Source organism: Trichoplusia ni, chromosome 8 (assembly GCF_003590095.1).
Source record: "Trichoplusia ni isolate ovarian cell line Hi5 chromosome 8, tn1, whole genome shotgun sequence".
In the NCBI taxonomy this organism is placed as follows: domain Eukaryota; kingdom Metazoa; phylum Arthropoda; class Insecta; order Lepidoptera; family Noctuidae; genus Trichoplusia; species Trichoplusia ni.
Genome location: NC_039485.1, coordinates 14309345 through 14337015, shown reverse-complemented (window position 1 = coordinate 14337015; position 27671 = coordinate 14309345). Strand labels below are relative to the sequence as shown.

At 36.5% G+C, this 27671-nt stretch overlaps 5 protein-coding genes across 13 annotated transcripts; 3 read left to right on the top strand and 2 right to left on the bottom strand.

Annotated features, from left to right (window-relative positions):
- Positions 1-202: 202 nt before the first annotated feature.
- Positions 203-2484, top strand: LOC113497028 (60S ribosomal protein L13). Its single transcript, XM_026876463.1, has 5 exons — positions 203-287; positions 418-682; positions 1009-1158; positions 1491-1643; positions 2340-2484. Exons 2-5 carry the CDS (start codon positions 440-442, stop codon positions 2457-2459), a joined length of 666 nt encoding a protein of 221 aa, XP_026732264.1. The 5' UTR covers positions 203-287; positions 418-439; the 3' UTR covers positions 2460-2484.
- Positions 2485-3486: 1002 nt separating this feature from the next.
- On the bottom strand, positions 3487-6632 carry LOC113497027 (protein ALP1-like). The gene is made up of 2 exons (XM_026876461.1): positions 5742-6632; positions 3487-4839 (listed from the first exon to the last, which is right to left on the bottom strand). Exons 1-2 carry the CDS (start codon positions 6029-6031, stop codon positions 3957-3959), a joined length of 1173 nt encoding a protein of 390 aa, XP_026732262.1. The 5' UTR covers positions 6032-6632; the 3' UTR covers positions 3487-3956.
- A 92-nt stretch (positions 6633-6724) lies between these two features.
- Positions 6725-12751, bottom strand: LOC113497025 (zinc finger protein on ecdysone puffs-like). Of its 4 annotated transcripts, none has more exons than XM_026876457.1 (13): positions 12569-12751; positions 11653-11883; positions 11287-11364; positions 10048-10397; positions 9586-9697; positions 9349-9501; positions 8943-9272; positions 8280-8397; positions 7916-8019; positions 7568-7754; positions 7375-7491; positions 7161-7269; positions 6725-6975 (listed from the first exon to the last, which is right to left on the bottom strand). In XM_026876457.1, exons 1-13 carry the CDS (start codon positions 12734-12736, stop codon positions 6852-6854), a joined length of 2181 nt encoding a protein of 726 aa, XP_026732258.1. In that variant the 5' UTR covers positions 12737-12751; the 3' UTR covers positions 6725-6851. The 4 variants fall into 4 exon arrangements, with proteins under 4 accessions (XP_026732258.1, XP_026732259.1, XP_026732261.1 ...); XM_026876458.1 differs by having other exon boundaries at positions 9586-9694; XM_026876460.1 differs by having other exon boundaries at positions 12586-12674.
- Positions 12752-15032: 2281 nt separating this feature from the next.
- On the top strand, positions 15033-20627 carry LOC113496594 (exostosin-1). The gene is made up of 8 exons (XM_026875865.1): positions 15033-16197; positions 16598-16799; positions 17003-17122; positions 17803-18120; positions 18207-18328; positions 18855-19035; positions 19599-19843; positions 19971-20627. Exons 1-8 carry the CDS (start codon positions 15278-15280, stop codon positions 20149-20151), a joined length of 2289 nt encoding a protein of 762 aa, XP_026731666.1. The 5' UTR covers positions 15033-15277; the 3' UTR covers positions 20152-20627.
- A 937-nt stretch (positions 20628-21564) lies between these two features.
- On the top strand, positions 21565-27606 carry LOC113496345. 6 transcript variants are annotated; one of them, XM_026875519.1, is made up of 6 exons: positions 21565-21687; positions 24678-24790; positions 25307-25432; positions 25554-25625; positions 26698-26841; positions 27509-27606. In XM_026875519.1, exons 2-6 carry the CDS (start codon positions 24710-24712, stop codon positions 27578-27580), a joined length of 495 nt encoding a protein of 164 aa, XP_026731320.1. In that variant the 5' UTR covers positions 21565-21687; positions 24678-24709; the 3' UTR covers positions 27581-27606. The 6 variants fall into 6 exon arrangements, with proteins under 6 accessions (XP_026731320.1, XP_026731324.1, XP_026731323.1 ...); XM_026875523.1 differs by lacking the exon at positions 21565-21687 and adding an exon at positions 21697-21853; XM_026875522.1 differs by lacking the exon at positions 21565-21687 and adding an exon at positions 21862-22026.
- Positions 27607-27671: the final 65 nt, after the last annotated feature.

Sequence of the window (27671 nt, the reverse complement as noted above, 5' to 3'; positions counted from 1 at the left end):
TACATAAATATATTGCGCCTATTAGGCTTACTAAAGCAATTTAATGCATAATACTTGTCGTCATCGTTTTTTAGCGTCGTGAATGGATTATTAGCATAATTTATATTAAAAATCTTCAGATTTTTAAATTCAGTCTTTCCAAGTTAAACATTTATTATTACATTATATCATGAATCTGACTCAAAATAATTACGATGTTAAAGTTTATTTATTACACAGCAACACTTCTATCAAGCTGTCAATTTCTGAATATACAGTTCTTTTTACTCAACTTCTTCCTTGCACCGGTTAGTGTCAATGTTAAATCTTATAATTTCATAGAAATCCTATAACCAAATACGTGAAATTATGTGGATCTAGGTGCTGTGACTATTGTGCTAGACTTTCATATTGTAATTTGTGGTTATCGTGTTTTAGGTGAGGTTGTGGTTATCTAAACATGGGGAAGGGAAATAATATGATCCCTAATGGCCATTTCCATAAGGATTGGCAAAGGTTTGTTAAAACTTGGTTTAACCAACCTGCGAGACGTTACCGCAGAAAGCAAAATAGGATAAAGAAAGCCAAGGCTGTCGCGCCGAGACCTGCTGCTGGACCATTGAGACCTGTTGTTCGTTGTCCAACTGTACGTTATCATACGAAAGTTCGTGCTGGTCGTGGCTTTACTCTACGTGAAATCAGGGTATGTGAAATCTGTTACATGATAAAAGCTTTTTTCTTATTTACCCATTTCATTTCTGAAATTTATTTTTTTGTTTGTGAAACTATATATTTGGGAAACTAGTTATATACTTACTTATTAGTATAAAAGCTCGGAAAGCTCGGAAAAGGATTTCAAACTCGTTTCTAGATTTTGTGTTTTCAGTCGTCAGTAACAGTGCACTGAATGGGCTAAGCCTGGGCCATTCAGTGCAGTTTAATTAAACAACTTCATCAATGTTTGATTAAGGCCCTGAGATATCTCTAGGTTTTGTGAAAAATGTAATGTTAAATTTACTACTGTTTTAGGCAGCTGGACTAAATCCTGCTTTTGCCAGAACTATTGGCATTGCTGTAGACCCTCGCAGGCGTAACAAATCAGTGGAGTCTCTGCAAACCAATGTTCAAAGACTGAAGGAGTACCGTGCAAGGTTAATACTCTTCCCGAAGGGCAAGAAGGTATTTGGTTTTTTATTAAATTATAATGAACTTTTTTCTATGTATATAAATCTTATCTTAATTAAGAGTATATATAGTACTTTCATTGATCCAAGAGTTTGTGGTGAAGGTTAAGTGTTTTGGTCTTGTAGAGGTCTTTTAATTCTTTGTTACTGATGTAAGTTATGTTCCGACTACACCTAAATCTATTTTCATTTTAATTAGTCAAAAGTAATCATATTATATGCTTAAGGAAGCATTATTTAACAAAGTGATCAACCTTTCATACGATTTTCACTTGTACTCATTATTCGTAAACTGTTTTATTTAATTCATGTGTTTTCATTCTATAGGTATTGAAGGGTGAAGCCAATGAAGAAGAGCGCAAACTGGCCACACAGTTACGTGGACCCTTGATGCCAGTGCAGCAGCCAGCACCTAAGTCTATAGCAAGGGCTATCACTGAGGAGGAGAAGGACTTCAAGGCTTATCAATACCTCAGAGGAGTAAGTTGCATTTGAAAATATGGTTTACCATCACTTAGTCCCTTCACATTTCAGTGAAACTCTTTGTGGAGCAGATTTAGAATTTCTAACTGATACATTCATAAACCTGTGCATAGTTAGTAACTCTGATTGTTATTCAATTAATGAAAATAGGTGCTTGATAAGAGATTTTTTCTGGGTATTTACTATGTGTAATTTGGTAAGACACCACTTGAATCATTTTAATGAATCTAATTCTAAATTAGACCCAATCCAGGTAAGCAACTAAAGTTGAAACTTAACTGTTGACAAAAACCTAGTATAATATAGTGAACTACAATAATTGTCTTGAGCCAATTTCAGCTGCCATTTAAATTGTACCAAAGACAGCAGTCTTGCCATATAAAATAGTGTCATTGTTAAATATATACATACATAAATATAGATAAATCTCTCTGCTACTTCCAAGCAAGACATACAATCTACAAAAAAGCATGCCTGATTTTGAAAACTGGATTTCACCTCTAATCACTATCATTAAGACGTGGTGCCTATTAATCTAACTTGTGTAATTAATTGACAAGCATTATAACAATGTTCAATGTTTTGTTATATAAATGTGTGTTTTGTTATATAAACCTGTACAATTCTTTTTAAGAGATTGATCAATCAGCACAGTAATTAAATTATTAAATCTTTTATTTTTATCTATTACAGGCGCGTTCTATTGCCAAACTGGTTGGTATCCGCGCCAAGAGATTGAAGGATGCTGCAGAAAATCCTGACGACGTCACTAAAGCTCCTACTGCAGTAAAAGAAACTAAAGCTAAGAAGTGATGAAATAAAAGGTTAAATAAAGATATGTTGACTGTTTTATTTTAAATCTTAAGCTGAAAGATATCTTTACTGTACCATGAGAATATGCCTGTCGAAATAATTATATTCATCGACACAACTCGCCATTACATAGACAACTGATAAACATACTTATATATTTCTAAATATATTCATATGACAAAAGGCAGGTACAAAAAAAATGATAGAGCTCATCACATAAATATTTATCGTGGGTCCCACCCACGATAAATGTATCTAATCGAACCCACGAACTCCGGTACAGCAGTCAGTGTCACTAACCACTAGACCAAAAGGCCAGTCAAAGTAGATCCAACTCGGAAAAATGGCGGCAAGCTCCAACATTATTTAGACAGGTTTCACAATTTCACTATAATCTATCGCCTATTCTTATTGCACGTTTTTATCCAGAAAATTTAATGTGATCAGAGTGGAGGAAAACCTGCGACGGCATAAACGTTTATTTGGACACTTACATGACGGTGTTGCATTTAACTTCCAAATTCCTTTGGGCCTTTTAAAATACCCGTAGGATAAACCTTCAATTGCCAGACAATCCTGCAAGAAATATGTTCCTAGCGTCAATCACGTATTTACTAGGTCAACTAGTGCTATGGCCCAATCCCTACTGCAAACTATATTCTAAGGGTAACATTAGACGTTTTACGCATTTCTAATTTTTGATTCATTATCTTCATAACGCGCGGTAACGGCGCGCGATGCAAATCGCGCGGTTAGACCGCGCGGATCTTATTTACATTAGCGCCTATAAATTCGTTCATACCTGTCCGCGCGGATTGACAAACCGCGCGGCTACCGCCACTCAACCGCTAGAAAATGAATTCGCGCGGTTGCCGCTCGGATCTATTTACTTGACGTACGTAGAGCGCGTTCAGTTGCTCTGCGGAAGCCGCGCGTATCGGACGGTGACAATGGATCGCTTCGACACCGAGCTATTCATCGATGAGGTGGAAAAGAGACCTGCTTTGTGGGACACCCAATGTGCAGAATATTCCAATAAAATTATTAGAAACGGAGCTGGTGGAGATTTTTGGAGAAAATGAGGATTCTTTGGAAAAAAAGGTTCTTTTTGGTCAGTATGTATTTAATTTTACATTTATCAGGGTAGTTTACATATTTTGTAATTGACAGTCCACCCCAAGTAACTAAACTATATAAAAATGTTGTTATTGTGATTGGAGGTAAGTATCGGGCCCGGGAAAAATATCACGTTAGCATAGTAACGGAGTAGCTAGTGACTATGTGCAACCGACGCGACGCCATCTTGAGTTTAGTTATTTGGCGCGAACTGTAACAAATTTTAATTTTGGAACGAAGTTCCTTATCGCGCGTTGTGAAAGGGGGCTAGACGGAAAAAAATCTCACGATTCTCACGCACGCAAACACCGCGCCTCGCTACTCGCCTCCAGTGAGGTCAACTTCGTTCTATCCGGGTGTCCCTTGACACCTCTCAAGTTTTTATATTTTTGTGTCTTGCCATTCTACACGACCCTCATTTACAAAGTAATTAGCATATTTGTCTCTAATATTTAATGATGACGGTGTACCCCTTCCTGCATGTAATGTATTAAGATTACTCATTGGCCCAGTATATAAAGTATCTTCAAACTGTATACCATCTCTAGTTCTAACAAAATTGTGTAGCACACAACAGGCCTTTATTATGTCTTCGGCAAAGTCTATATTAACGTTTATAGGCCTATGAAAAATGCGCCACTTGTTTGCCAGAATTCCAAAAGTGCATTCAATATAACGTCGAGCTCTTGATAACCTGTAATTAAATATATTTTTTTCGTATGATAGCCCTCTACCTGCATAGGGTCGCATTACAGTTTCGGATAAACCAAACGCTTCATCGCCAACTATGACGTATGGCAATGGCGTAGGATCTGTGTTAGATATTGGTTTAGGTTTTGGTATGTGTAATGACTTTTCTATTAATCTTTTATAAAATACCGAATTTTTAAAAATTGCAGAATCACTACTTTTTCCATATGATCCAATATCTATGAAAGAAAAACAATAGTTACTATCACAAAGTGCCAACAGCACTATGGAAAAAAAAGTTTTGTAATTATAATACAAAGATCCAGAATCATTGGGTTTTGTAATCCTTATATGCTTGCCATCTATGGCGCCAATGCAATTGGGGAAATTTGCATATTTTTCAAAATCTGTAGCTATTTTCTTCCATATATTTTCGCTGGGTTCAGGCATGACATTTTTTGCGACTTTTTCCCACAGAGCTTCACATACTTCACGGACAATTCCTGTAATTGTAGATTTGCCAAGACGAAAGTTGTAATGCAGTTCTCCAAAGGAACAACCAGTACCCAGATATCTGAAACAATATAATCTTGATCTGTATCGTTTTGTTTAAAAAGTTGCAAACTTTTCATTTATTAATTATAAGTCGCGGGCACCAGCTAGTTTAAAATAATGAGTGTCAATTATTTTATTTAAAATTTTTCAAATTTTTGAGTGTCTTCAATTATTTGACCGCTCCTGTATTTATAAGTCTACAATTTTGTTAAAAATACTGATTTCTGTTCCAGGTGTAACATTACAAAAAAAGTGGAAGAATATACGGGATGCTTATAATAAGGAATTCAAGAAAGGCAAATCAATTCCTTCTGGTTCTGGTGCATGTAAAGGTTCAAAATACATGTATTTTGACCGGCTTTCTTTTCTTCAGAAGACAGTAGAAAACAAAGAAACGACATCAAACATACATGAAGCCAAAAATGAAGGAATTCAAAACATTGACCAAAACCAAGATAATTTTGTTAATGCACGTGAAATACAACCAATAAAAGGAAGAAGACTAAAATTACTTCAGAAGAGCGATTGGCTGACATATTAGAAAATAGCATTGAATCAAGGGATAAAATACAGAGACAATTACAAGAAAGTATGTCAAAGCAAGATGATGATGATAAGCTTTTTTGTATGTCATTGTATAAAGAGTTAAAAAAAGTTCCAGAAAATAAGCGTTTGGCTACTAAAATTGAATTACTCCAGGTAATACAGAAAGGGCAGAAATTACCAGCGCCTATTCATATCACGAGCCAGCAGAACACGCCTAATGAAGTATTTTGGCAAAACCAACAATATTCAAACCCACAAGGATATTTTACAGGATATTCTACAATCGTACCATCGCCTTTATCATGCAATAGCACTGACGACTCAGTCTTCTATAGTACAAAACATATATTCTGATGTATAAAATAAATATCTTACCTTAATGTAATCACGAGTTTTTCTTCTGGGGCCACGCTTGACCTCATATGGGTATCATTAGATGCAATTTGTTCACTGATCATTTCTAATAATTCATCAAATGAATTTATCGACATTCTCAAATAATTAAAGAATTTTGGTTCAAAACTTCTTAATTTTGGATATAAAGTCTGAAACTGACCATGAGTGAGCCGATCACGTAATATTGGATGCACCCAATAGTGCCGTTTCTTCTTTCTTTCTTTTTTACGGAGCAACAAGTACACACATATTGCTTCTTCGACTTCCATGATTAGACTAGAACGCTGTCACTCTATGCGGATTACGGCACTCCGCATTTACATCCGCGTCTGTCTGAACACTTGCGTTTAGAACCGCGCGATTTGCATCCGCACGGATTCCGCCATGTCTGAACTAGCTCTAATACAATTAAAATTACAGACATCAAAAATCCTACAACCATGTACATAGACACTGCCAAAGCTATGATGGTGTTCAGTTCATAATTCTACCAAGTTCGGCTTTTGGAATCCCTTTTGTTGCATTAAGTAAATACAACCCCCGGCTAACGTTAAAGGTAAACAACAACGTAAATAGTGCGAGAAGTGACATTATTTCCGGTTACCGATTTTTTTGCTCAAACTATGAATACGATCTATTTTTGTGTAACATCTATAAAATTCCCGTGTCACGATGTTAGTTACCGTACTCCTCCGAAACGGCTTTATCGATTATTATCATTAATTGGTAAATACATTTCTCGATAAATGCAATAGAACCAATACTACTTAAAAATGTCTTTTTTAAGCCTCCAAAATACTAGAAGCTATCATATGAACAATACTTGACCACAATTAAGGTAGAATTACATACTGTGCTACGGCGCCAGGGGCTCAAAAATGATATGTTGCTTATATAGAACTGCGGCGGGTAATCGGTTAAGAAGGACGAAAAGGATACCATAAATTATAATAAAATACTCATTTGCATACAAGGCATAAAGTCATTTTACTAATTGAAATTATAGACTGCAATTATTTATTGCAAGTTCATTTAACAATTAATGTTAGCAGTTAAAGATTATTACTTAAAGTTTAAAATATACATATTTTAAGCAGGTGTATTACTTATTTCCGTATTGCTTTTCTCAATGGGAGCATCTGCAGTATCCACTGGATTTTCACCATTTTCAGTAGTCTTGGTTTTCTTGTCGCTCTTCCTGAATTTATCGTACCTAGGCAGATAAATGCATTGTTAAAAAACTGTTATATGCCAAAACACAAATTTTAAACATTTGTTCTGTTTAAGAAACTCAAGTAAAATTTAGAAAATCCCATAAGTAGGTCCAGTATATTCCAATCCCGTTTTAAGGGTAAGGGCAAAAAGCGCTCGTTTGTTACTTTAATTAGGACTGTATACCTTCCAAGGTCTTCCTCATCATCACTGCCTTCATTGCCTTGGGGATCTACTTCACGCAGTAATTCTCCAATATCCTTGTCCACATCAGCCCACAGTTTATCCTCACTCCCTAGAATATTTAATAAAACTAAGAAATAACAATTAAATTGAGATAAGTTTAATTGAGATCATATCAACAGTGTTGCCACAGCCTAAAAAAATATGATTTCCATACCAGAAGCAGTAGAATTATCAGCACCATTGTCAAGCTTTTTCTTATTTTCTTCAGCAGCTTCAGGTTTTATTGACTTTTTATCACCAGATTCAGAAGTGATTGTTTCTTTCTCTTCTTCTGAAATAAAATTAATTTTACTTGAAATTTGATGAAACAACTCCTTTTCTATGAAATAAATTGCTTTGAAGCTTACCTTTTTGCTGATGCAACTGGCGATGAATTCTTTCCGCGTGCTTGCGTAAAGTGCGAGTGTCACGGTGTTGCACATAACGACCAAGATGAATTCGTAAGCGACAATGGCGGCGCAATGCTTCAGCTTCTTCCGTGCCGCCTGTTTCGACGCGCGGCAAGTACACTCTGCACAATTCACACCACCAGACCTGAATTCATAAATATATACTCGAATACTTATAATGAATGATAATGTCTTCGAATTACACTTAAGTAATTAGATGTTGATGATCAATCAATTTAAAGTTATTGTTTATATATAAGAATATGATATATAATATCACGAATACTCGTCAATGCCCAAACGTACCTCCATTTTTTTGATATGTTCGCTGCCAATGTTTATTTCAACTTTTGTTTTTTTAGGAGATGCTTCATCTTTCTTTTCGCCGCCGGAATCGTCATCTTCTACCTCTGCGATAGAAGCGAAATTTCTCTTACAACAAGGTAAATAAGGTGTTTGATTAAATAAAAAAAATTGGTAAGGAACATAATATGAAGAAAATAACACGTATTAAATGGTGAAATGTTTGGAAGTGGGGGGCTAGTATTGCCACTAATCGTTAGAAATACTACTTATAACTGACATCACATGAGATTACAGCTAACTGTATTAACTATTTTTTTTTATTTACGTGATAATTTGTGGATTAAAGATGCAAAAATTTTCTTACCATCAACATCTCCAACTGAGTCAAGAGTCATAAAGTTGTCTAAATCCACATCCATTCCTTCGTCACCGCTTGCTTCAGCCTTTGGGCTTACACGTCTAGCTGACTGGCTGGCTTTTCTCTATAACATAGAAGTTAGTTAGTGGTTTGGATTTATTAATGAATAGAATCACATAGCTCGCCGGCGTTGCCGGTTGTCAATTGATTAGTGACTTGGTAAAGCAAGAAGTGTACGCCAATACTAGCGACAAAAATTGTACGAATCTAGATTTCATATAAATTAGACATTTTAAAAGAAGCACTTACTTTCTGTAAGTTACATAACCTATTATTACCATTGCTTTCTTGTCGATAGGTAGACAAACGGTACGTAGAGCATTACTTAGAAATGTAAAAAGTGCAGCAACAAAACATTTCAACTGTCTATCACAGTTCATGAGATACACCTTGGTGACCGACGATTTTACTCCTATGGGTATGAAAAACTAAAACAGGTAGGTATTTATTTATCCAAATATAACACAGTAGGTGTTTATTCAGTTTCAAATTAACTGATTTTTTTTTTTATGAAAGAACCTGAATAATCTGTTAGCGCGCAGCATTCGTCGCATTCTGATACTACTTAACATTTTATTGGATATCTATTACCACATAAACAGTATTCACCTTGAGATGTTCCAATGAGCAAATGTGATGTTCGTATATCATGGGCGATCGGAAAGTAAGTCTGCAGATCTGGCAGAAGGGCATGAGGAAGCGCTTCATGGCGCGGTGCGTGTCGGTGAGGTTGTGCGCGTGGCGCGTGGTGCGGTGGTTGAGGCGGCACACGGGGCAGAACGTGGTGCGCGCCGCCAGCACCGCGCCCGCCGCCGTCTCCAGCTCCCGCTGCGCGCCGCGCTGCGCCACGCGCATGCGCAGCAGCTGCGCCTTGTGGCGCCGCGCCACGCCGCTCATGGCGGCGCGGTGCTTGCTGGACACCAGGTGCTTCACGTACGCCTGCGCCGGGGGGAGCGTTACTGTCGTGCACATCGATGTTGACCCGTCCCGATACCGTTACTACGAACGAGCTTACCGCAAAAGTAGCACATTTCTCCTTGCAATGCACGCAGGCTAGATGCACGTATGGTCGCGGCCGAGGCGGCGCCGTATCTGATGCGGCGTCTGGTTCTTTGTCCGTATCTTCGCCCCCTTCGACCTGTTCACTGTCTGAAACTTCTGGTTCTACCTAATAAGTATGTAGATATGAAATTAGTTAATTATCAGAAATAATTAAATAGAAAGATATTGTGAAATCAGCATTACAAAATACCTTGGGCGATTTAATTTTAGTCTCCTTTTTTTCTTCAACGGCTTCCTCTTTTTCATCTGCATCCCAATCTTCTTCTGTTGAGGATGCTTCTTCCTTGGACTTGACTGAGCTGCTTGTTAATAATGAAAATATATTAGCATAGTGCAGAATTATATATCAATAAAATTATTTTGTAAGAAATTGTGGTAGTTATACTACCACAATTCACATTCGTCCCTTAATAAACATCATTCAGAGTCACTTAACAATTTCTAATGAAATTCTACTTTCAGTGAATATCCATTGTGCCATCTTAGTAGCTCACTTCTATGGCATATAGAGCATCTCCTGGGTCAATGATTAAATGGTTGACACTTCATTTGTGAAATTTTGTTGGAGTTTTCATACTAGTTTTGTACTTTCTTTTCTTACAAAAAAAACTAAATGTAAGCAATGGGGTACATACTCAATGTATCGAATTACCTTCGGCCTTTGAGTGATCGGAACGCACGGGTGTAACCCAGCGATCTTTCGCTGTATCGCCTAGAGGTAAATGTACCGCGTGAGCGCGGGGCGCCTCGGAAGGAGGCCCGCGAGCGCATCGAGCGGCCGCGGAAGGATCGTCGCACGGCGCGCGGCCGCGTGGCGGGCCGCGCCACCTCTCGCGGCGGGCCCATTCCGCTCGGCTTGCGGTAGCTCTCTCGGTTAGGCGAGCGTCTCCGATCTTCTCCACCGAACGATCTCCTTTCGCTGCTGTAACTCTCTTGTCGAGCGCCATATGATCCGCCGTAATGGCCGCCACCATCATGGCTACGTCTATCGCTCGAGGAGCCCTGTACACAATTCTCTTTGGTTCTTTCGACACGCTTTACATATGAAATAGAATAAAGTGTTTAATGGGTGGAAATGGTAATTTTCTTCCTTTTAGCCCTCGCCCAAAGTGTTAAGACAGTAGTATAAGGCACCAGTTAACTCCTTTTACAAGACAAAGTCCAATGCAATTTAATCTAGTTTGTTCTCTAGATTTATTGTCTCGCTTAGCAGTCAGGAATGACGCATATTGATAAAAAAATAAGTGTCGCATCGCATATGTTCACATGTCTATCATAGAAGAGGAATAGATCCAAATATAAGTTAAAGGGTAGGACGGCACTTATAACTCTAACTATTCTTTATTCCTTGTGATTGCATTATCATGACTCATGGTTCACTTTTGAATAGTTGTAATAAAGTATTGTTATCCTTGTTAATTCTTGAAGTGATAATTCATGCCTGAATGCATTTCAATACTGTCTGTTTGCCAAGTTATCATTGGTTTACCATAGATCTGCTTGTCAAATCCAAGAAATAATATAGTTTAAATTTTCTCTTCTCTTTATATTCAAGATTACCAACACATGGCTTTATAAATGACTAATTCTGCCAAATTTTTCGTAAGTTTTGCCTGTCGAAATGAGAGCATTCTTAAATCTCCCAATCTGTGTTCCTTAAGTATTATATAGCTATCAACTTGTTTCGAGACTCTGTTTACAATTCTAGAATTGTGTCATTTTTACTGCACTTTTTTACAGATTCGCTCTAAGTTTTGTGACGGCCATGACTTATTTACAATTTTGCTGATTGTTGTCGACTTTAGTGTAAAACATAGTATAATCTTAGACATTGTACAACCTAAGGTAACCTGTTCTTGGAAAATACAATTCCAAATCACAATATACTGACCTCCATTCTCATTCTTTTCCGGTCTGGTGAACCTGAGCGGCCACCATAATCTCGATTAGAATAACTAGCTGAACTCTCCTGTAAATAAGGAATTTGTATATTATTGTCACTGTGATAATCAAGTTGTTTTTACTGTATTATAATTAAATAATCAGTGATTACTTATTAATTTATCACAAGGCTCATTATAATTTATTACATCAAAAACTTTGATGCAGATTTAGTTCTATTGTATAATGCACACTGCATTGTGTTTTGAATGAACACAAATTTTCAAATGAAAATGTAATGTAATAGCATCAATAATATTTTTTTTTGTTTTTTTCTATAACTTAACATTATTTACATGTTTAGCTAATAACTCACAGAACGATAAGCTTTTTTATAATCCTCCATTCTGTCACGGCTGGAATTGTATCTGCTAGCACTGCCGCTAGTGTATCTGGATTCATTGTTATAAGATGAGTATCCACCGCGACCTCCGCGACTTTCGTAAGAGCCTCGACTGCTACTCCCTCTATATGATCCTCTGTAAGTGCTTCCTCGTCCCCCATTGTAACTTCCTCGACCCCCATAGCCTCTGCCTCGGGATGACATCTGAAGTTAAAAAAATCCTAGCATTAAAATCTTAATTTTCAGAAAAATTACAGGCACCCTCCAAAACTTTCTACAAAATAAACATAACCTATGAATCTAAACCAGAACAAAAGCTATGATTCGCACCGAATGGATGAAGTTGATTTATGTTTTTGTCATAACAAAAACATGATTCTGTTACTAATTTTGACGTGTTTATTTAATTGAAAATAAGCCATTGTTACAGCAAACTAGACCTTAAGTTGCTTTTAGGACCACCTAAATTTAAACTTACAATCCGAAACATTATAACAATCCAAGTAACAATCATTGGTAAGATAAATTAGTGCAATAAGTAAATTACTTGAGAGATGACGAATACATCTATTTCGTTATTAGAAATATCATGAGACATTTTCGTTTTCAAATGCATTAAAATTTAGCTATGCCACGTTATTCAACCAAAAAATGGAAAAAATATAGATTTTATACCACACATATCTCTGTAACTTTGATAAATTATGGGGATACGTGTAGTAAAGTTTTAAGGTTTTGCAGACGCCGGCGGCCGGCCACAAGGGCTCACACGGCTTATTTAAAATTGCGGAAAATGGCGTCGTTTATTCAGCAGTATAAACCGATTCCGAAACCAATGTTAAGTTTGCTGTAACATAGTAAAAATATAATATGATCCAATTTTACTAACTATGCAGTAATTAATACCGATTATTTGTTGCACACGTTTTACACCTATGCAGCTAAAATTTATAATCGTCAAATTTTCACTCTCACTCGTCAGTCGTCGACAACGAAACTCGTCTTGCTCGCTGTTCGACCAGTTCGACGTAGGGATGCCCGTTACGAGACGATACATCGCTATCGGTACAGTGCTATTCGATAAATCGATTTTTGAACCGATATTTTGACCATACGATCCGCTTCGATATATCGCATTCTTATAAAAATATCACATTAACGTATCGTATCAAACTATACCGGTGATTAATTTGTATAATTTTAAAGTTCCTATTACATCATCACTAAACGATGATAGACAGTGCTATTAAATATATTTTTTTTAGTAAGTAACGTCGACAAAATTGTTTATGGAAAAAGAACAGCCGGCTTTTGTTTAGACTTGGAAGTAGATTTTAATAAATCTTTGGTCGTTGTAGTACCGTCAAATATGATTAATAAATATTTAGTTTCAGTTCTCCTTTTTTTAACAAAACTTTTACTTCAATATCATTTCAAATCAAATGAGATAACGGTTGAGACATACGTTTGTAAAGACTAAAAATAATACTACGAATTTTACGCGAGGCATGCGATTACGATACGTTTACGATACGATATATATATATAAAGGAAATCGAGTATATCGCGTATCGATACAACCAAGTTCGATAAACTTACGATGCGATATATCGGTACAATACACTTTTTTATGTATCCCTCGTTCGACGTTCGTATATCCGGCAACCATAGATATATTCTTTGTCTTTGTATAAGCCGGCAGCAAGGCAACCGACCGAGCGATACCGCCCGTCACCTAAGAGAATTCTCATATTTGTCCTTAGTATTTGTCGTAAAAGACCATTAAACACTATTTTTGCTTTTGCACCAAAGTGCGAAGAATTCAGACACAGTAGCAGACTACGTTTAGATTTGAGAAAGGATAATGACAAAAAATGGAGTACTACAAAAAGTCCCTTGCTAAAGTTACTGACCATACTGCCAATGTATATATTTCTAGGCTTTCAGAATTATTTAATTTTAGAATTATACAAAACTAGCTGTTGCCCGCGACTTCGTCCCCGTGGGTAGAAGATATAAGTTATGATTTATACCTGCCCTATTTTTTTTTCACATTTTCCTTTGTACCTTCGCTCCTATTAGTCGCAGCGTGATGGTTATAGCCTAAAGCCTTCCTCTATGAAGAATTTTTCAATTTGGACCAGTCGTTCCTGAGATTAGCGCGTTCAAACTACTCTTCAGCTTTATATATTAGAGTATAGATATAGATTAAATTTGTTTCTGAGGTGGAGAAATATCCTTGCTTATATTATTATAACTTAAAGGAATATTCCAAAAAAGAGATAATGGAAAAAGCTTTATTAATATCCAAGATTTGCTTAGCTTAAACGAACGGCCTAAGCTAAAAATCTTAAATCTCGTATCAAATCTTGGATACTACTGTTGTATACTACTTTAGTATCGTGTCGCGAGTATCGAGTAGCGCACGGTCCGTACACACGGCATTGAATCGCAAGACGTGAATTACCTATTTAGCCAATACTGCGAAAAATAAAAGCTTAATAATGAAAAAAAGTACTACCAATAAGTGCTACCTAGTATTTTACTACAAATACATTCCTGATTATATCGAATACATGATATAAAAAGATACCAGCCGTTAAATTAACGGCATTTCCTACTACAACCCAAGCTTTTTCCATTATCTCTTTTTTGGAATATTCCTTTAAGTTATAATTATATAAGCAAGGATATTTACCCACCTCAGAAACAAATTTAATATTCAATAAATGCTCCGCCATCGTGAAAAACGCTGCGACTTTTGTGGCGACGACCTCGGCAGGCAGCAGACCTCGAGCCTCAATGAATTTGTATGGCGGGAGTCGCTTGGAGACTAAAATCGTCGAGTATCGAAGATTTGCGTAGCTTAGTGTACGAAGGGCCTTAGATACAATTTTACAGGTGATTTATTTCAATTGCAACTATAACAATGAATTCAAGTCAAAGTTTAGCAATGTTACAACGGTGGAGTTGGTTTGTTACTCATACAATTTGTTTTCTATAGCTTATTAGTACGGAATCCTCAGTGTCGCGAGTCAGATCACACTGTCTTAACTGTATTTTTTATGTTTTTTTTTATTTTTTATATGAACAGAACATCGCTTTTATTTTTCGGTTTATGTACAAAACTTACCTGCTACGGACTCTGTGATTATTATTCACTTATTTCTTTTTTACGCTTCTTTCTTTTTAATTCTATGTTGCTACTAATTCTGTGATTATTATTCTATTTATTTATTTTTTCATTTGCAATGCCCTAACGGCCCTACTGGCAATGGAGTATATAATGTCTTTGCATGGTCTTTGCCTACTGGTCAGTACCATAGAGGAATAATGTCAGTACACGGTACTGGTAAACTGACAAATAATTGTCAATGTCAAACATGTTACAAAGTTGATTGAACATTTTGTTGTTTGAAATAGTTGAAATAGCAAGAGGCATAAATAGTCAATAATCGAGTTGAACATTAATTTATTAAAAAACAAGAATATTTGACACCGAAATTGGTGCTATAACATCTCTTTTTGTTTGTCCGGTTGTACTGTATTTTATTATAAATGATTAAAGAGAAAACGAAATGTAAATTTAGAATGAATTATGGACTGTATTATAAACAGAAATTCAGTATTGGTTTGTTTTTCATTAGAAAGTGATAAAATGCAAGCAAAGAAACGTTTTATCCTTCTTTTTTTAACCTGCGTATTCTTATTATATTGCTATATTGGCACCTATAGTTGGAAATCGGAATCTAACAAAAGTAGACTGAGTCAACTGCCCAGTTTTGCAACATTGGAAGATTTATCAGGCTTACTTTCACTACCTCATATAAAACCAACAGTTGGAAAAATACCATGTCGGATGGACACTTGCTTTGATTTTTCAAAATGTGGAAAAGATCCAAAAGTGTATGTTTACCCTAGTGATGGAGCAGTGAGTGCATCATATCGTAAAGTATTATCAGTTATCCGCGAATCACGATATGCCACAAGGGATCCCAATGAAGCTTGTTTCTTTGTGCCTGCAATTGATACACTAGATGCTGACCCACTCTCTCCAGAACATGTCCCTGACGTATCGTCGCGTCTCTCACGATTACCATATTGGAAAAATGGACGCAATCATATCATATTTAATTTATATGCTGGAACTTGGCCAGACTATGCCGAAGATGCCCTTGGCTTTGACCCTGGTGAAGCGATACTAGCGAGAGCTAGTGCATCTGAGACCATTTTCAGAGATGGTTTTGATGTTTCATTACCTCTCTTTCACAAAGAGCATCCGGAGCGTGGTGGGGTACCACCTGCAGCTACTAGCAATCCATTCCCAGCACCACGACGCCATCTGCTAGCATTTAAGGGTAAGAGATATGTGCATGGTATAGGAAGTGAAACAAGGAACTCACTTTGGCATTTACATGATGGTAATCATCTAGTCTTAGTTACAACCTGTCGGCATGGAAAGTCTTGGAAAGATTTACGAGATGAAAGATGTGATGAAGATAACAAAGAATATGATAAGTAAGTTCTAGTCATACTAATACATAAACCTTTTTCTGAATTTGGATTACACTTACTTGTATTTACCATAAGTTTGTACTATTTGAGATGACAGCTATGAAATATTGTTCCCTAAACCTTGAATTTAGAAGGACAGGTTGCTTGAGTTATAGAAATTAATAGTTTGAGTTATACAGCCATAAACAAAAATGTATAAGTCAGATTTTCAAAAACTTGTATGGAACATACTAATCTATATAGTTATCATTAATAACACTTAGCAGGGTAGTTTATTAATAACACCACACTGTTTGTTATACAAATAAAATAGGCGTAAGAGAATTATTTAAATAGATTCTAATACTGTTAAAATTAAATGAGCATTTAGCTAAGCATATATAGAATAGCATACAATTTTCAGATTTGACTATGAACAGTTATTAGCAAACTCAACATTCTGCCTTGTTGCGCGAGGACGACGTCTTGGCTCATACCGTTTTCTTGAAGCACTGGCTGCTGGATGCATACCTGTGCTTTTGAGTAATGGTTGGCGGCTGCCTTTTGATGAAAGAATTGATTGGCGCCGCGCAGTAATTTGGGCTGACGAACGCCTTTTATTACAGGTTAGCATGAAGTTTTACATGTCATGTCATGTCTATTTTACAGGTACAAGAAGATTAAATTTATTTCCATACACTTTTCTATTGCATAAAATACTATTCCATAAATATTGTGTAGGTATACTTACATTCATCATTCTGATTATGTATGACCACCTCCTTGTATATTTTGTAGCATCTATAATTTTTGTTACTTCTCTTCCCAGGTGCCTGAGCTTGTGCGCTCCGTCTCGCCTGAGCGTATTCTTGCTCTACGGCAACAAACCCAATTCTTGTGGGAGCAGTACTTTTCGTCAATTGAAAAAATAGTTTTTTCCACAATAGAGGTAAATATAATCACTGTAAGCCGGAGTAGACCAAAGGTATAGTCAGTCACTGAATCTCTGAGCAAGGTCACTGTAAGCACTAGTATCATCATTGGCCTAGCCTTTTCCCAACTATGTTGCGGTCGGCTACCAGTCTAACCGGTTTCATCTAAGTACCAGTGCTTTACAAGGAGCGACTGCCTATCTGACCTTCTCAACCCAGTTACCTGGGCAACACGATACCCCTTGGTTAGACTGGCTGTCAGACTTTTCAAGCTTCTGACTACTGTAACGACTGTCAAAGATGTAGGAATAACAGCCGGGACCCACAATTTAACGTGCCTTCCGAAACACGGAGGAACTCGTTATGACAGAGATGGTCACCCATCTACGGACGAACCGCGTCAAGCATAGCTTAACCTGTGATTGTTTCACTTATGCGGTTATAGCTTAGCCACGAGCTCCTCCTGCACTGTAAGCAATAGTATGAATAATAAAATCATCGTTATTTTTCGTCCTCATGTCTCAATAAGTGTTCCTGGTTAAGAGGGATGGAAATATTGTATGGAAAAATTAAATTGACGCGTAAAGCTCGCTAACGGTCGACGGCTACATTCACCTTCATTTGTCAACGGCCTAAAATAGTGCAATAGGCACTATTTAATGTAAAGAATTCAGATAATATTTGCTTAAACTTACAGATTTTGTTGGAACGTGTGTTGGAACATAGATCTTCGCGACAACGAGAAGCTTTGATTTGGAATGCATCCCCCGGAGCTCTGGGCACTTTAGCAAACTATGGAGATTCCCGCGCGCACCTACCTATCGTGGCTCCCATTCTGTCTGCTCCCCCCTGTCCCTCAGCTCCCCTCGCTCCCTTGCCCGCACCGTCCATGCCTTTGGCGGTGCCGCCGCCCACGCCGGGTAATACTTATACTGCATTATTATACGTTCAAGCTACATCACCAGCATTACATAAACTGCTTGCCAATATAGCATCTAGTGCGTATTGTGAAAAGGTAATTTGTAAATTAACTCATCGCGTTTTAGGAATAGGCATTACATAATAATGATTTTATTAAACACGATTTTATTTAATCCGTAGGTCGTGTTAGTTTGGGACAGTGAGCGTGCAGCACCCTCACTCAAATCTTTAACGCGTGTAGCTGGTGATACAAGGGAGCCTCTACCTGTTTTGGTTGTTGATGCAACAACTCACTATCCTGGGTAATTAAAAAAAAAGAAACATAACTTAAGAAAATTTGCCAGAGTATGGAAATAGAGGATATGCCCAAATTAATCCAAAAAATATGTAGTAATAATTAAATGTAAAATTCTTGTGACAGCACCCTTGTCTAATAACCGGACAGGTTTCTCCTATTGTGCCCTGGTCCCCAATTTCGCTGTTTACAATGGCAAATGAATTATTATGTTGGAAAAATGCTTAGTAGTACAAATAGTGTTATTTTAATCCAATGGCCGATGAATGAATGAAAATTGGCTTAAAATGACACTTCGTATTCTCTTAAGCATTTTCCTTACTGGGATTATTTGGAAATTTATTATGGGACGCTACACTCAAGGTCAATACACTGAATTTCCAATAACTGTGTTGGCATAATCATTAAGAGAACAGGAATAATTTCAAATGTAATCCAATTTCCATTCATCCATCGGCCATTGTAAATAGCGGAATTAGGGACCTGTTTTCTTTCCTTTCCTTTTGTGCTAAAATTATCATGAACAAATTTAGGGAAGGAGTTTCGGCTAGATGGCAACCGTTATGGGCAGTCCCGACAGCTGCTGTTTTTTCATTAGATGGCGACGCGCCATTATTAGCCGAAGAACTGGATTTCGCCTTTCATGTGTGGCAAAATTTTCCTGAGAGAATTGTTGGATATCCTGCTCGTACTCATTTCTGGGACGAAGCAAAAGTAAGTTTAAATAAATACTCTTAAACTAATGACGGCTATAAAATGCATATTAGTAGTTAAGTATCGTGGTAGTAAATAAGATCTAATAAATAAAATCAAATAAAATATATTATAATAAAAAATCATTTATTGTGTAAAATAAAATTTGTTAGTAAGTAGCAAATTGAAACGACTTAGAAAAAATATAATAATAATATATAATATAATACCTGTTAGATTGGTAGCCGACCCCAACATAGTTAGTAAAAGGTTAGACCAATGATGTTTGGATCTGGTATTTATTGAGGCCTGCTATTTACAATGGCCGATGAATGACTGAAAATTGGCTTAAAATGACACTTCGTATTCTCTTGAGCATTTTCCTTACTGGGATTATTTGGAAATTTATTATGGGACGGTACACTCAAGGTCAATACACTGAATTTCCAATAACTGTGTTGGCATAATCATTAAGAGAACAGGAATAGTTTCAAATTTAATCCAATTTCCATTCATTCATCGGCCATTGTAAAATAGCAGAATCGTTGCCCAGGTCAGAACATTATGACACTATGTTTCCGCAGGGCGCTTGGGGTTACAGCAGCAAGTGGGGCTCGGCGTACTCCATGGTGCTGCCGGGCGCGGCGCTGGTGCACCGCTCGGCGCTGGCGCAGTACGCGGCCGGCGCGCCCGCGCTGCGCCAGGCCGTGCGCCGCACGCGCAACTGCGAGGACATCCTGCTCAACTGCCTCGTGGCGCACCTCACCCGCCGCCCGCCGCTCAAGCTTGCCCAGCGACGCCGTTATAAGACAGCGCATCATCGTTACAAGTAAACTCTTCATATATGCACATAAAAAACACATCATTGCCCATTCATATTACTACTAACATAAACATTAAACAAAAGTTTTATGTCGGTACACCAACCTTCATCATATTGTATATTTTTATTTCAGATCATCTTGGAGCGATCCGGAGCATTTCGTGCAGCGACAATCATGCCTCAACACTTTTGCCACTGCATGGGGCTACATGCCGCTTATGCGTTCGGTTTTGAGATTAGACCCAATATTGTTCAAAGATCCTGTATCGACACTTCGAAAAAAATATAGAAAAATGGAACTAGTGACTTCTTAATCTACCGAATTATAGATCATGATTTGATGTAGCCCATACATGCAGTAGCAATATATGTATAACACTATAATGTAGTTGTGCGTTTACTCGTACGAAAAATATTTGTTTTATAACGTCAAATGTTAGGTAGTGTGTAGATTAATGAAGTAAAGAGCATTCGTCAGCAAAATTTATGCTTCTTTGATGCACTAAAATTTTTGTGTATCGTAAAAATATTTTTTAATATAAGTTACACGAAGTTGCTTTAAAGCTGTTTAGCCATAACCATAACTAGTTAGAAACTCATTCTGTGATTAGTTGACTACATTTACGATCTTATCAACTTATTTATTCGAAAAAAAGTGAACTGTTTAAATAGGCCAGTATGGTGTCTGGCAGACACATTCATAATGCATTTATATTTCTTATAATAGTATAAGTGGAATAAATAAATGTAGTAAACAACAAATAAGTTCGTTTTCTTCTATGAAATAACATCATCATCGGCCTAGCCTTTTCCCAACTATGTTGGGGTCGGCGACCAGTCTAACCGGTTTCAGCTAAGTACCAGTGTTTTACAAGGAGCGACTGCCTATCTGACCTCCTCAACCCAGTTACCTGGGCAACACGATACCCCTTGATTAGACTGGCTGTCAGACTTTTTTCAGCTTCTGACTATCTATAACGACTGTCAAAGATGTAGGAATAACAGCCGGGACCCACAATTTAACGTGCCTTCCGAAACACGGAGGAACTCGTTATGACAAAGATGGTCACCCATCCACGGACCAACCGCGTCAAGCATAGCTTAACCTGTGATCGAATCACTTATGCGGTTATAGCTTAGCCACGAGCATGAAACGTGTATGAAATAACATACACCTAGTAAATAGCTTTTTAAATAAATACGCGTCTGTTGAGTTTGCTATTTCTGTGCCCCAATTCCGCTACTTACAATGGCCTATGAATTTATGGAAATTGTATAAAATTACACTTTTGTATGTGTTCCGTATTCTATTTTTTCCAATACAATATGCCATTCATTCATCGACAATTTTGGGCTCCTAAATGGGCTTTTTTAGGCTTCCCTACTGCACTTATAATCGTTTGGAATCTCCCACATCTAAACGTTTTGCAAGTCGTATTCGCATTTATAAGAAAGGTGACACAGTATACACCGGACTTTCATTACAGTTCTTGTTCAACGTGTAAAATGAAATTTATTTATGATGCTGTTGTTGACTATGAGAATATAAAAAATCACCTATAATTAAAAGTATGAAGGTAAGTGCAAGCCATTATTAGGTAAAATTAATGAGTGGGCCATCGAACTGCACCGTAATGGTGGGGCAGCATTGCATAAGTAGAACACAAGCTGACATAACAAATGACTGCTTCGCAATCAGCGCCAGCGATGGCCTTGGCCCCGATGATACTTGTGCGCGGGCTTCGTGCGGTTAGTGTGAACACAGTGCTACACAGTGCACTCGCCAGCCTAGTCCGCGGAGCCGGTGCGCAAGCGGCTCACCTAACGCCAAGTGTTCGTCGCGTTGTTAGGTAAAGGCAATTTTATATGCGGTAACTTGAATTATGTACAATTCAACAGTGCTAGATTTATATCACATTTAAAATAACGATTACGGCGAGCAGTTGCATTGGTTCATAGCCTCTATACCTATTATCAGCAAAAGTTCATGTGCAAAATATGTTAAGTAAATCACACGTAGGTATATTGAATGCACTTACATTGTTCATAGCTATAATACTTATCGTTTACTGTGTGCATCGTAAATTTCAAAATTTGGGTACCTTGAAGCAGCTGTTTGATTTAAAAGCTGCTTAATTATGTTTTGTGAACCTGCAAAGACGTGGAAATATCTCAGTTTAATATTTAAAGTGAGCTTTTATTATTTAACTCGTACATCCTTATATCGCGGTAAGTTTTCATTTAAGTAGAGTTACTGGCGGTCACTTAAAGAGTAAAAAAAATATATCTAAAATGACTTATTTAGACCTCATTCAACACGGACAAAGAATCCCTGACTAATCCACCTGGAGTAGGTAATAAAATAAAGATGTTTTTATATTTATTTAACTGAATTGGGTTTACTTTATTGTAATAAAAAAATAGTTCAAATTAGTTTTAATAGAAATAAGTATTCCTTTTTATTAAGTAGGTACCTACTTAAATTGCATGCTTATTTTACTACAGCAGTCAAAATAGATTTTCATTTTTTGGTGGTGGTGACCTCGCTGTTGAGACAAGTTATATGTAGGTAATAATTCTAACAAACGGTGAGGGAAAACATCCTGAGGAAACCTGGAATCGGATATCGCCAACCCGCAGACAGAGATCAGCGCTGAACCCGTCCCTATAAGGGCGAAGACGCCTGATTCTAGCAGTGGGACGTACCTATGTGAGCTGGTATTATTTGATGCATGAACGTTTTGACTGTTTTTTTTTTAATGTATTGCTGTTCATTTGATTGAGTTGTACAATTACATACATCTTACAGCTACTCCGCGTTTTACCAATTTTTTTTTTATTGTACCTAGGTTCTCGTCTTTCGTGAAGAAACCATAAATATTCGGTCTAAAAGTAGTCTAGTAGTATTTGGTGTCTCCATACCAAATTCGTAAAAAAGTGGTCCAAACCTTTGAGCTCAAAGAAGTAACAAACAAACTAACCTACAGGCTCAAAATTCTTTCTATAGTAGGTACAAAAAAAATTTAAAGGGGAAACTGTTTGTAAATTATAAGTTATGGGAATGAGATAGAAAGGTTTAAACAAAAGGCCTAAAGGCGTACAACGTTAAAGGGGTTACAACTCATTGCAAATGTAATGCTTAGGCGAATTCATTTCCTTTGAAAAAATACTGTTTATATTATTCCGGATCACTAAAGTCCAATGACATATAGGTGGATAAGTAATTTTCTAGCGCAAAAAAAAGTAGGAGCAACATAGCTATTGGTAAACGATGCGATTACGTAAATGCTTAATCAGTTATGCGAGCTTTTTTATTTGCTGCATTAGCTACGTACTTTGAAATAATAAGTAGGCAATTAAACACATTCATTGTACCTACCTATGCTTTTACGGTTGTAGTTAACTAAGTGTTAGAATCATAATTATCTAAGTTTGAGGTTCGTATGATGGGCAGGTGTGTACGTTATATGTTTGATATCACTGGCATAGAGTGCAGTGAGAGCTCATTATTCTAAACACCAAAATTATTAGCGACCCATTTTTTTTATCGCAAGCCAACCGATGTCACACCAATGTTATGCATTTCCTGAAACTGTCTAGTTGATACATTATCTACGCACTATATAGTTTGTAACTGGCCTATTTCGTATCAACTGCGGAGTAGCGGAGTTGATCTTGTAAGACGGGTTTTGGTTTTTCCGCATTTCTGTGTTACGAAAGAAATTGACCGTAAGCTACGTAAGCATGCTCACGAGTGTTCTACCCACATTTTATAAATATACATTTATAGTAGAAACTTAGGTACCTATCTATACTTACTTATAATAAGATGAAGTTAACTTATATATTAGCTGAGTAAAAAGTTTCTAGGCCTTTCTAAATATACTTACTACTAGCTGACCCAGCAAACGTTGTTTTGCCTAATTTATTTTTCTAGTTGTATGTATTTTTAATGCCACATTATAAAAAAATAAAAACAAAAAAATCGTCCGATAAAAAAATTGTGGTGTGAGCAACACTTATCACTTAGGGGTATGAAAAATAGATAGGAGCCGATTCTCAGACCTACTGAATACTCATATAAAATTTGGTAAAAATCGGTTAAGCCGTTTCGGAGGAGTACGGTAACTAACATCGTGACACGGGAATTTTATATATTAGAGATACACTTTAAGACAGAGTACCTTCCTACATAATAATAGGTAACTCAGTGTTAGCTGTTTAGGAAGTGAGCAAGCTTTGCATGCCTAGGTTCAAATTGTTAAAATCTAGTTTGGTACCCAAGGGAAATTAAATACAATAGGTAGCTACATATTTTCCAACAACCATGTGTGCGACAAAAAGCTCTTACAACACTTTGACGGAGGTAATTTTCTCAAGCAATATCGGTACCTATACACTTCCACAGCGGTTATGAGTTATGGAAGTGAATGGCTTCGATATTTTATCATAAGAATGGGTGCAATCCCTAACTTAAATTATTACCTAACTCGAATGTTAGTTTAAAATTTAAAATCAATAAAACCTACTAACCTATCTACCACTTATCAACACTAAACGCCCTCGTCTTTCGACCTTGTCCGAATTTACACACTTAAATACTAATTCTACGAAGGGTTCGAAGTGTATAAATAAATACTGTTATGTCTTCGCATCAGTAAAGAGTGAAAGAATTATTAAGAAATTTAACCTTATCTATTTTGTGATTGGTTCCTCTCAAGCCGTTGCGTTTGCGATCGACTACAAAATTTTATTTATACTTTACTGTATTTTACTTGTCTAATTGGTTTCTAACTGAATCATTGTAGTGTTGATAATAAAAACCATTTTGGTTATTTAGGAAAGGCGCCATTACTTGATCCAGCTTAAAAAATGGCACTTGCAGCGCGACACTGGGCTCTAGTTACATTTGTAGTAATTGCCATCATAATTCCCACATTTATTGCTCAACCAGTAAGTAATAAAATATACCTAAAAGCTTTTTTATTTTTTGTTTATATGTAGAAGAAAGCAACTATTTAGCTGTAACCAGTGACACTGGAATCTGGCCATAGCATTTCTTGAATGAGAAAAAAAGATGCCAGAAGCCCCAATCGAGGCCTAGCACAGGGACCCAACTCCGCTATTTACAATGACCGATTAATGAATGGCTACTGGATTAAATTTGAAACTATTCTTACTCTTTTAAGCATTTTGCCAACACAATAATTTTTAATTACTAAATTGACCGTGGGTGTTCCGCTCCATACGGAATTTCTTATTATTGTGTTAGAAAACTGCTTGGAATAATACGAAAAGTAAAAATTTAATCCAATTTGCATTTATTCATTGACTATTGTTAATAGCAGAATTGGGGCCCTGAAGTGAAAAACAGAAATTATGGTCTGATTGAAAAAAAAAGCAGCATGACAAGTAATCGTATTACCACTTAAATAGTAGTAGATACAAATATCTATGTGTTCGTTGCAGCCAACAGCACATGATGCAATAGAGAAAGACCGAGCTGCTAGACAAACAGCGATTAAAGCTGGTAAAAGTATTGCTTTAGCTCCAAAACGAGGATTTTTTGGAACCATTTTCCATGTTATATTGGAGGTACGTATTCTCACATAGCCATTTACCTGCTTATAAAAAGAAGTTTCGTGTAATTTATTGTGTGTTCAAGGCATAATTATTACGATTAGAATAAAAAAATGTAAAGTAATTTTTTTTTCAGCAAATCAACGACACCAAAAGCGCTTACAATCAAATATCAGAATTAGTTAACAATCAATTTGCCGATGATAATGTAAGTACCTTCGACCTCGAAACCATTGGATGAGAACCTAAGTGTATGTTCTCATACCTCAAACATAAAGTGAGGTAAGGCAAGATCAGTGAAAAACCCTAGGGGATGCCTAGACTTTTTTTACATACTATTGGTACATCAGTTTGAAATAAGTACCTCCTGGCTCATTAGTTTACGAGTGTTACCAAAATATAGTAAATGGCGCGATAAGTTAATCATGCTCGTTTTGTAAATGCCTTGGTTTTTGATGATAACCTAGAGAGGTAGGTAATAAGTGTAATGTCTAAAGAGTATTTTTAATGAGGGATTTTAAGTGGACCTATTTATTTGCAAAACATAATATAATGAACCTAATATTAAAGCAGCCTCCTATTATTTAGCTGCTTGTACAAAAAAATCTAGAATGAAAACCAGAGAATGTTAGGAGTAGTAGTAACACTCTAAAAGTATTTTGGAGTTGTAATAAAAGCGATGTTTTGAGTGTTTTAAAAGAACCTTAGTGTTTGGATATTATGATTGTACGAAAAGTCATAAAATGAAATTGAGATTCTATAATATATCTTCTAGCATTAACCGTTTTTTACCAATAACGTGTGCGCATGTAGATACATTTCACAAGCGTAAATAAATGCCGCTGTCGAATGAAGCAAGTGTCTTTGGAGCGAACAGTGAGTGACCTTTAGCACAAGACTGGCTGTTACAATCGGGTCGACTAGCCACCAAGTAATATGCACTCGACAGAAATGTTAATTTTAAGCTTTTCAAGGGCATTTTGAATGTGTTATTTTTATGTACCTAATAGTTTTGGCGAATTCACATTTATAACGCATGAGTAAACGAGTAGGTACGCGGAGATTTCGGGATCGCCCGATTATTTACGGGCGAAGGAGGCAAAAGTTCTAAGTGACGAAGTTGCACTGTGGTAATGGCGCGAAATAAACCAGATTTAATCGAATCATATTCAATGATTAGATATTACTGTGACAGTGTAGGAAATCATTTAAAACTTACTCTATATGAAGTAATAATATGTGGATTATATTATATATCTTTGTTAACAATGTATGTACAGACCGTGACAGCACCTCCGGATCCATCAAACAATGGAACTACAGAGACACCTAAAATAACAAGAGCAGAGTTCCTAAGAATACTTGACCGTAATCTCAAAGGACTGAATCGACTTCGTAATCTAGAATGGCGAGAAGCTAAAAAGGTAAAACACAAGTACCTACCTCAATTATCAGATTTTATCCACTTATTGTATCGTATTTAATAATTGATATACAACGTACATTATGTACCTACTAAGTGTACTCGGGCCGGATTTCACTATAAATTACCTACTATTACTCTATAGAGACACATATTTCTGCAAGTAATAAACGTCGCATCTTTTTAAAAATTTTGTCCAATACCTTAGATAGTGTTCAACTTCTGAATAACGTAGTTTTGTTTATAAACCCAACTAGATCTTGGTTAAACTTTGTTTTTAAATTTGATGTGTATCATTTTCATTGTGCATTTATTAAAAGGACTGAGCTAAATACTAGTACCGCGTTATCTGGTATTGTATTTCGCCTATTTTTTATAGCAATAGTGCAACCAACGTATTTAATCCGTCCCTGAACACTACTTCTTTTTTATGTCTATGACTTTAATAATTTTAAAGTTAGAATAGATCAGTCTCTTATCTAAGTAATCAATAAAAAAGATCCTTAAGTCCAAAGGGCTGAAGATTATCAAATACAATTGTTATTCTAAAGTGGGATATGTAAGCAAAAAGACAGTATGACGTATGGAAATAGTTTATGAAATATGACATTTTTACCTATGTATCTATTTTAAATAATAAAATTTACCATTTTTATATTTTTTTTCAGGATTCAGCAGCGAATTTGAAAGCCTACAAGGACGAAATATTTCGAGCAAAAAAAGCTAGAAACACGAGGTAGCATAATGAATAGTGGAGAGTTTAACATTAATAGATCACTTTTAATAAATTATCGTTAAATTACGTATGTAATACAGTTGTGTATTCTTGAC

What these genes read in the sequence shown, in the direction of transcription:
- LOC113497028 (XM_026876463.1), top strand. Translation starts at nt 440, where the DNA reads ATGGGGAAGGGAAATAATATGATCCCTAATGGCCATTTCCATAAGGAT. An exon ending in TTACTCTACGTGAAATCAGG is followed by an intron (nt 683 to 1,008) that starts GTATGTGAAATC and finishes CTACTGTTTTAG; the next exon opens with GCAGCTGGACTAAATCCTGC. An exon ending in TCTTCCCGAAGGGCAAGAAG is followed by an intron (nt 1,159 to 1,490) that starts GTATTTGGTTTT and finishes TTCATTCTATAG; the next exon opens with GTATTGAAGGGTGAAGCCAA.
- LOC113497027 (XM_026876461.1), bottom strand. Translation starts at nt 6,031, where the DNA reads ATGGAAGTCGAAGAAGCAATATGTGTGTACTTGTTGCTCCGTAAAAAA. An exon ending in AAACTCGTGATTACATTAAG is followed by an intron (nt 4,840 to 5,741) that starts GTAAGATATTTA and finishes ATATTGTTTCAG; the next exon opens with ATATCTGGGTACTGGTTGTT.
- LOC113497025 (XM_026876457.1), bottom strand. Translation starts at nt 12,736, where the DNA reads ATGTATCGTCTCGTAACGGGCATCCCTACGTCGAACTGGTCGAACAGC. An exon ending in CGATCACTCAAAGGCCGAAG is followed by an intron (nt 9,698 to 10,047) that starts GTAATTCGATAC and finishes ATTATTAACAAG; the next exon opens with CAGCTCAGTCAAGTCCAAGG. An exon ending in AACATATCAAAAAAATGGAG is followed by an intron (nt 7,755 to 7,915) that starts GTACGTTTGGGC and finishes TTATGAATTCAG; the next exon opens with GTCTGGTGGTGTGAATTGTG.
- LOC113496594 (XM_026875865.1), top strand. Translation starts at nt 15,278, where the DNA reads ATGGACTGTATTATAAACAGAAATTCAGTATTGGTTTGTTTTTCATTA. An exon ending in CTAGTGCGTATTGTGAAAAG is followed by an intron (nt 18,121 to 18,206) that starts GTAATTTGTAAA and finishes TTTAATCCGTAG; the next exon opens with GTCGTGTTAGTTTGGGACAG. An exon ending in ACAGCGCATCATCGTTACAA is followed by an intron (nt 19,844 to 19,970) that starts GTAAACTCTTCA and finishes TTTTTATTTCAG; the next exon opens with ATCATCTTGGAGCGATCCGG.
- LOC113496345 (XM_026875519.1), top strand. Translation starts at nt 24,710, where the DNA reads ATGGCACTTGCAGCGCGACACTGGGCTCTAGTTACATTTGTAGTAATT. An exon ending in TTTTCCATGTTATATTGGAG is followed by an intron (nt 25,433 to 25,553) that starts GTACGTATTCTC and finishes TTTTTTTTTCAG; the next exon opens with CAAATCAACGACACCAAAAG. An exon ending in ATCAATTTGCCGATGATAAT is followed by an intron (nt 25,626 to 26,697) that starts GTAAGTACCTTC and finishes ATGTATGTACAG; the next exon opens with ACCGTGACAGCACCTCCGGA.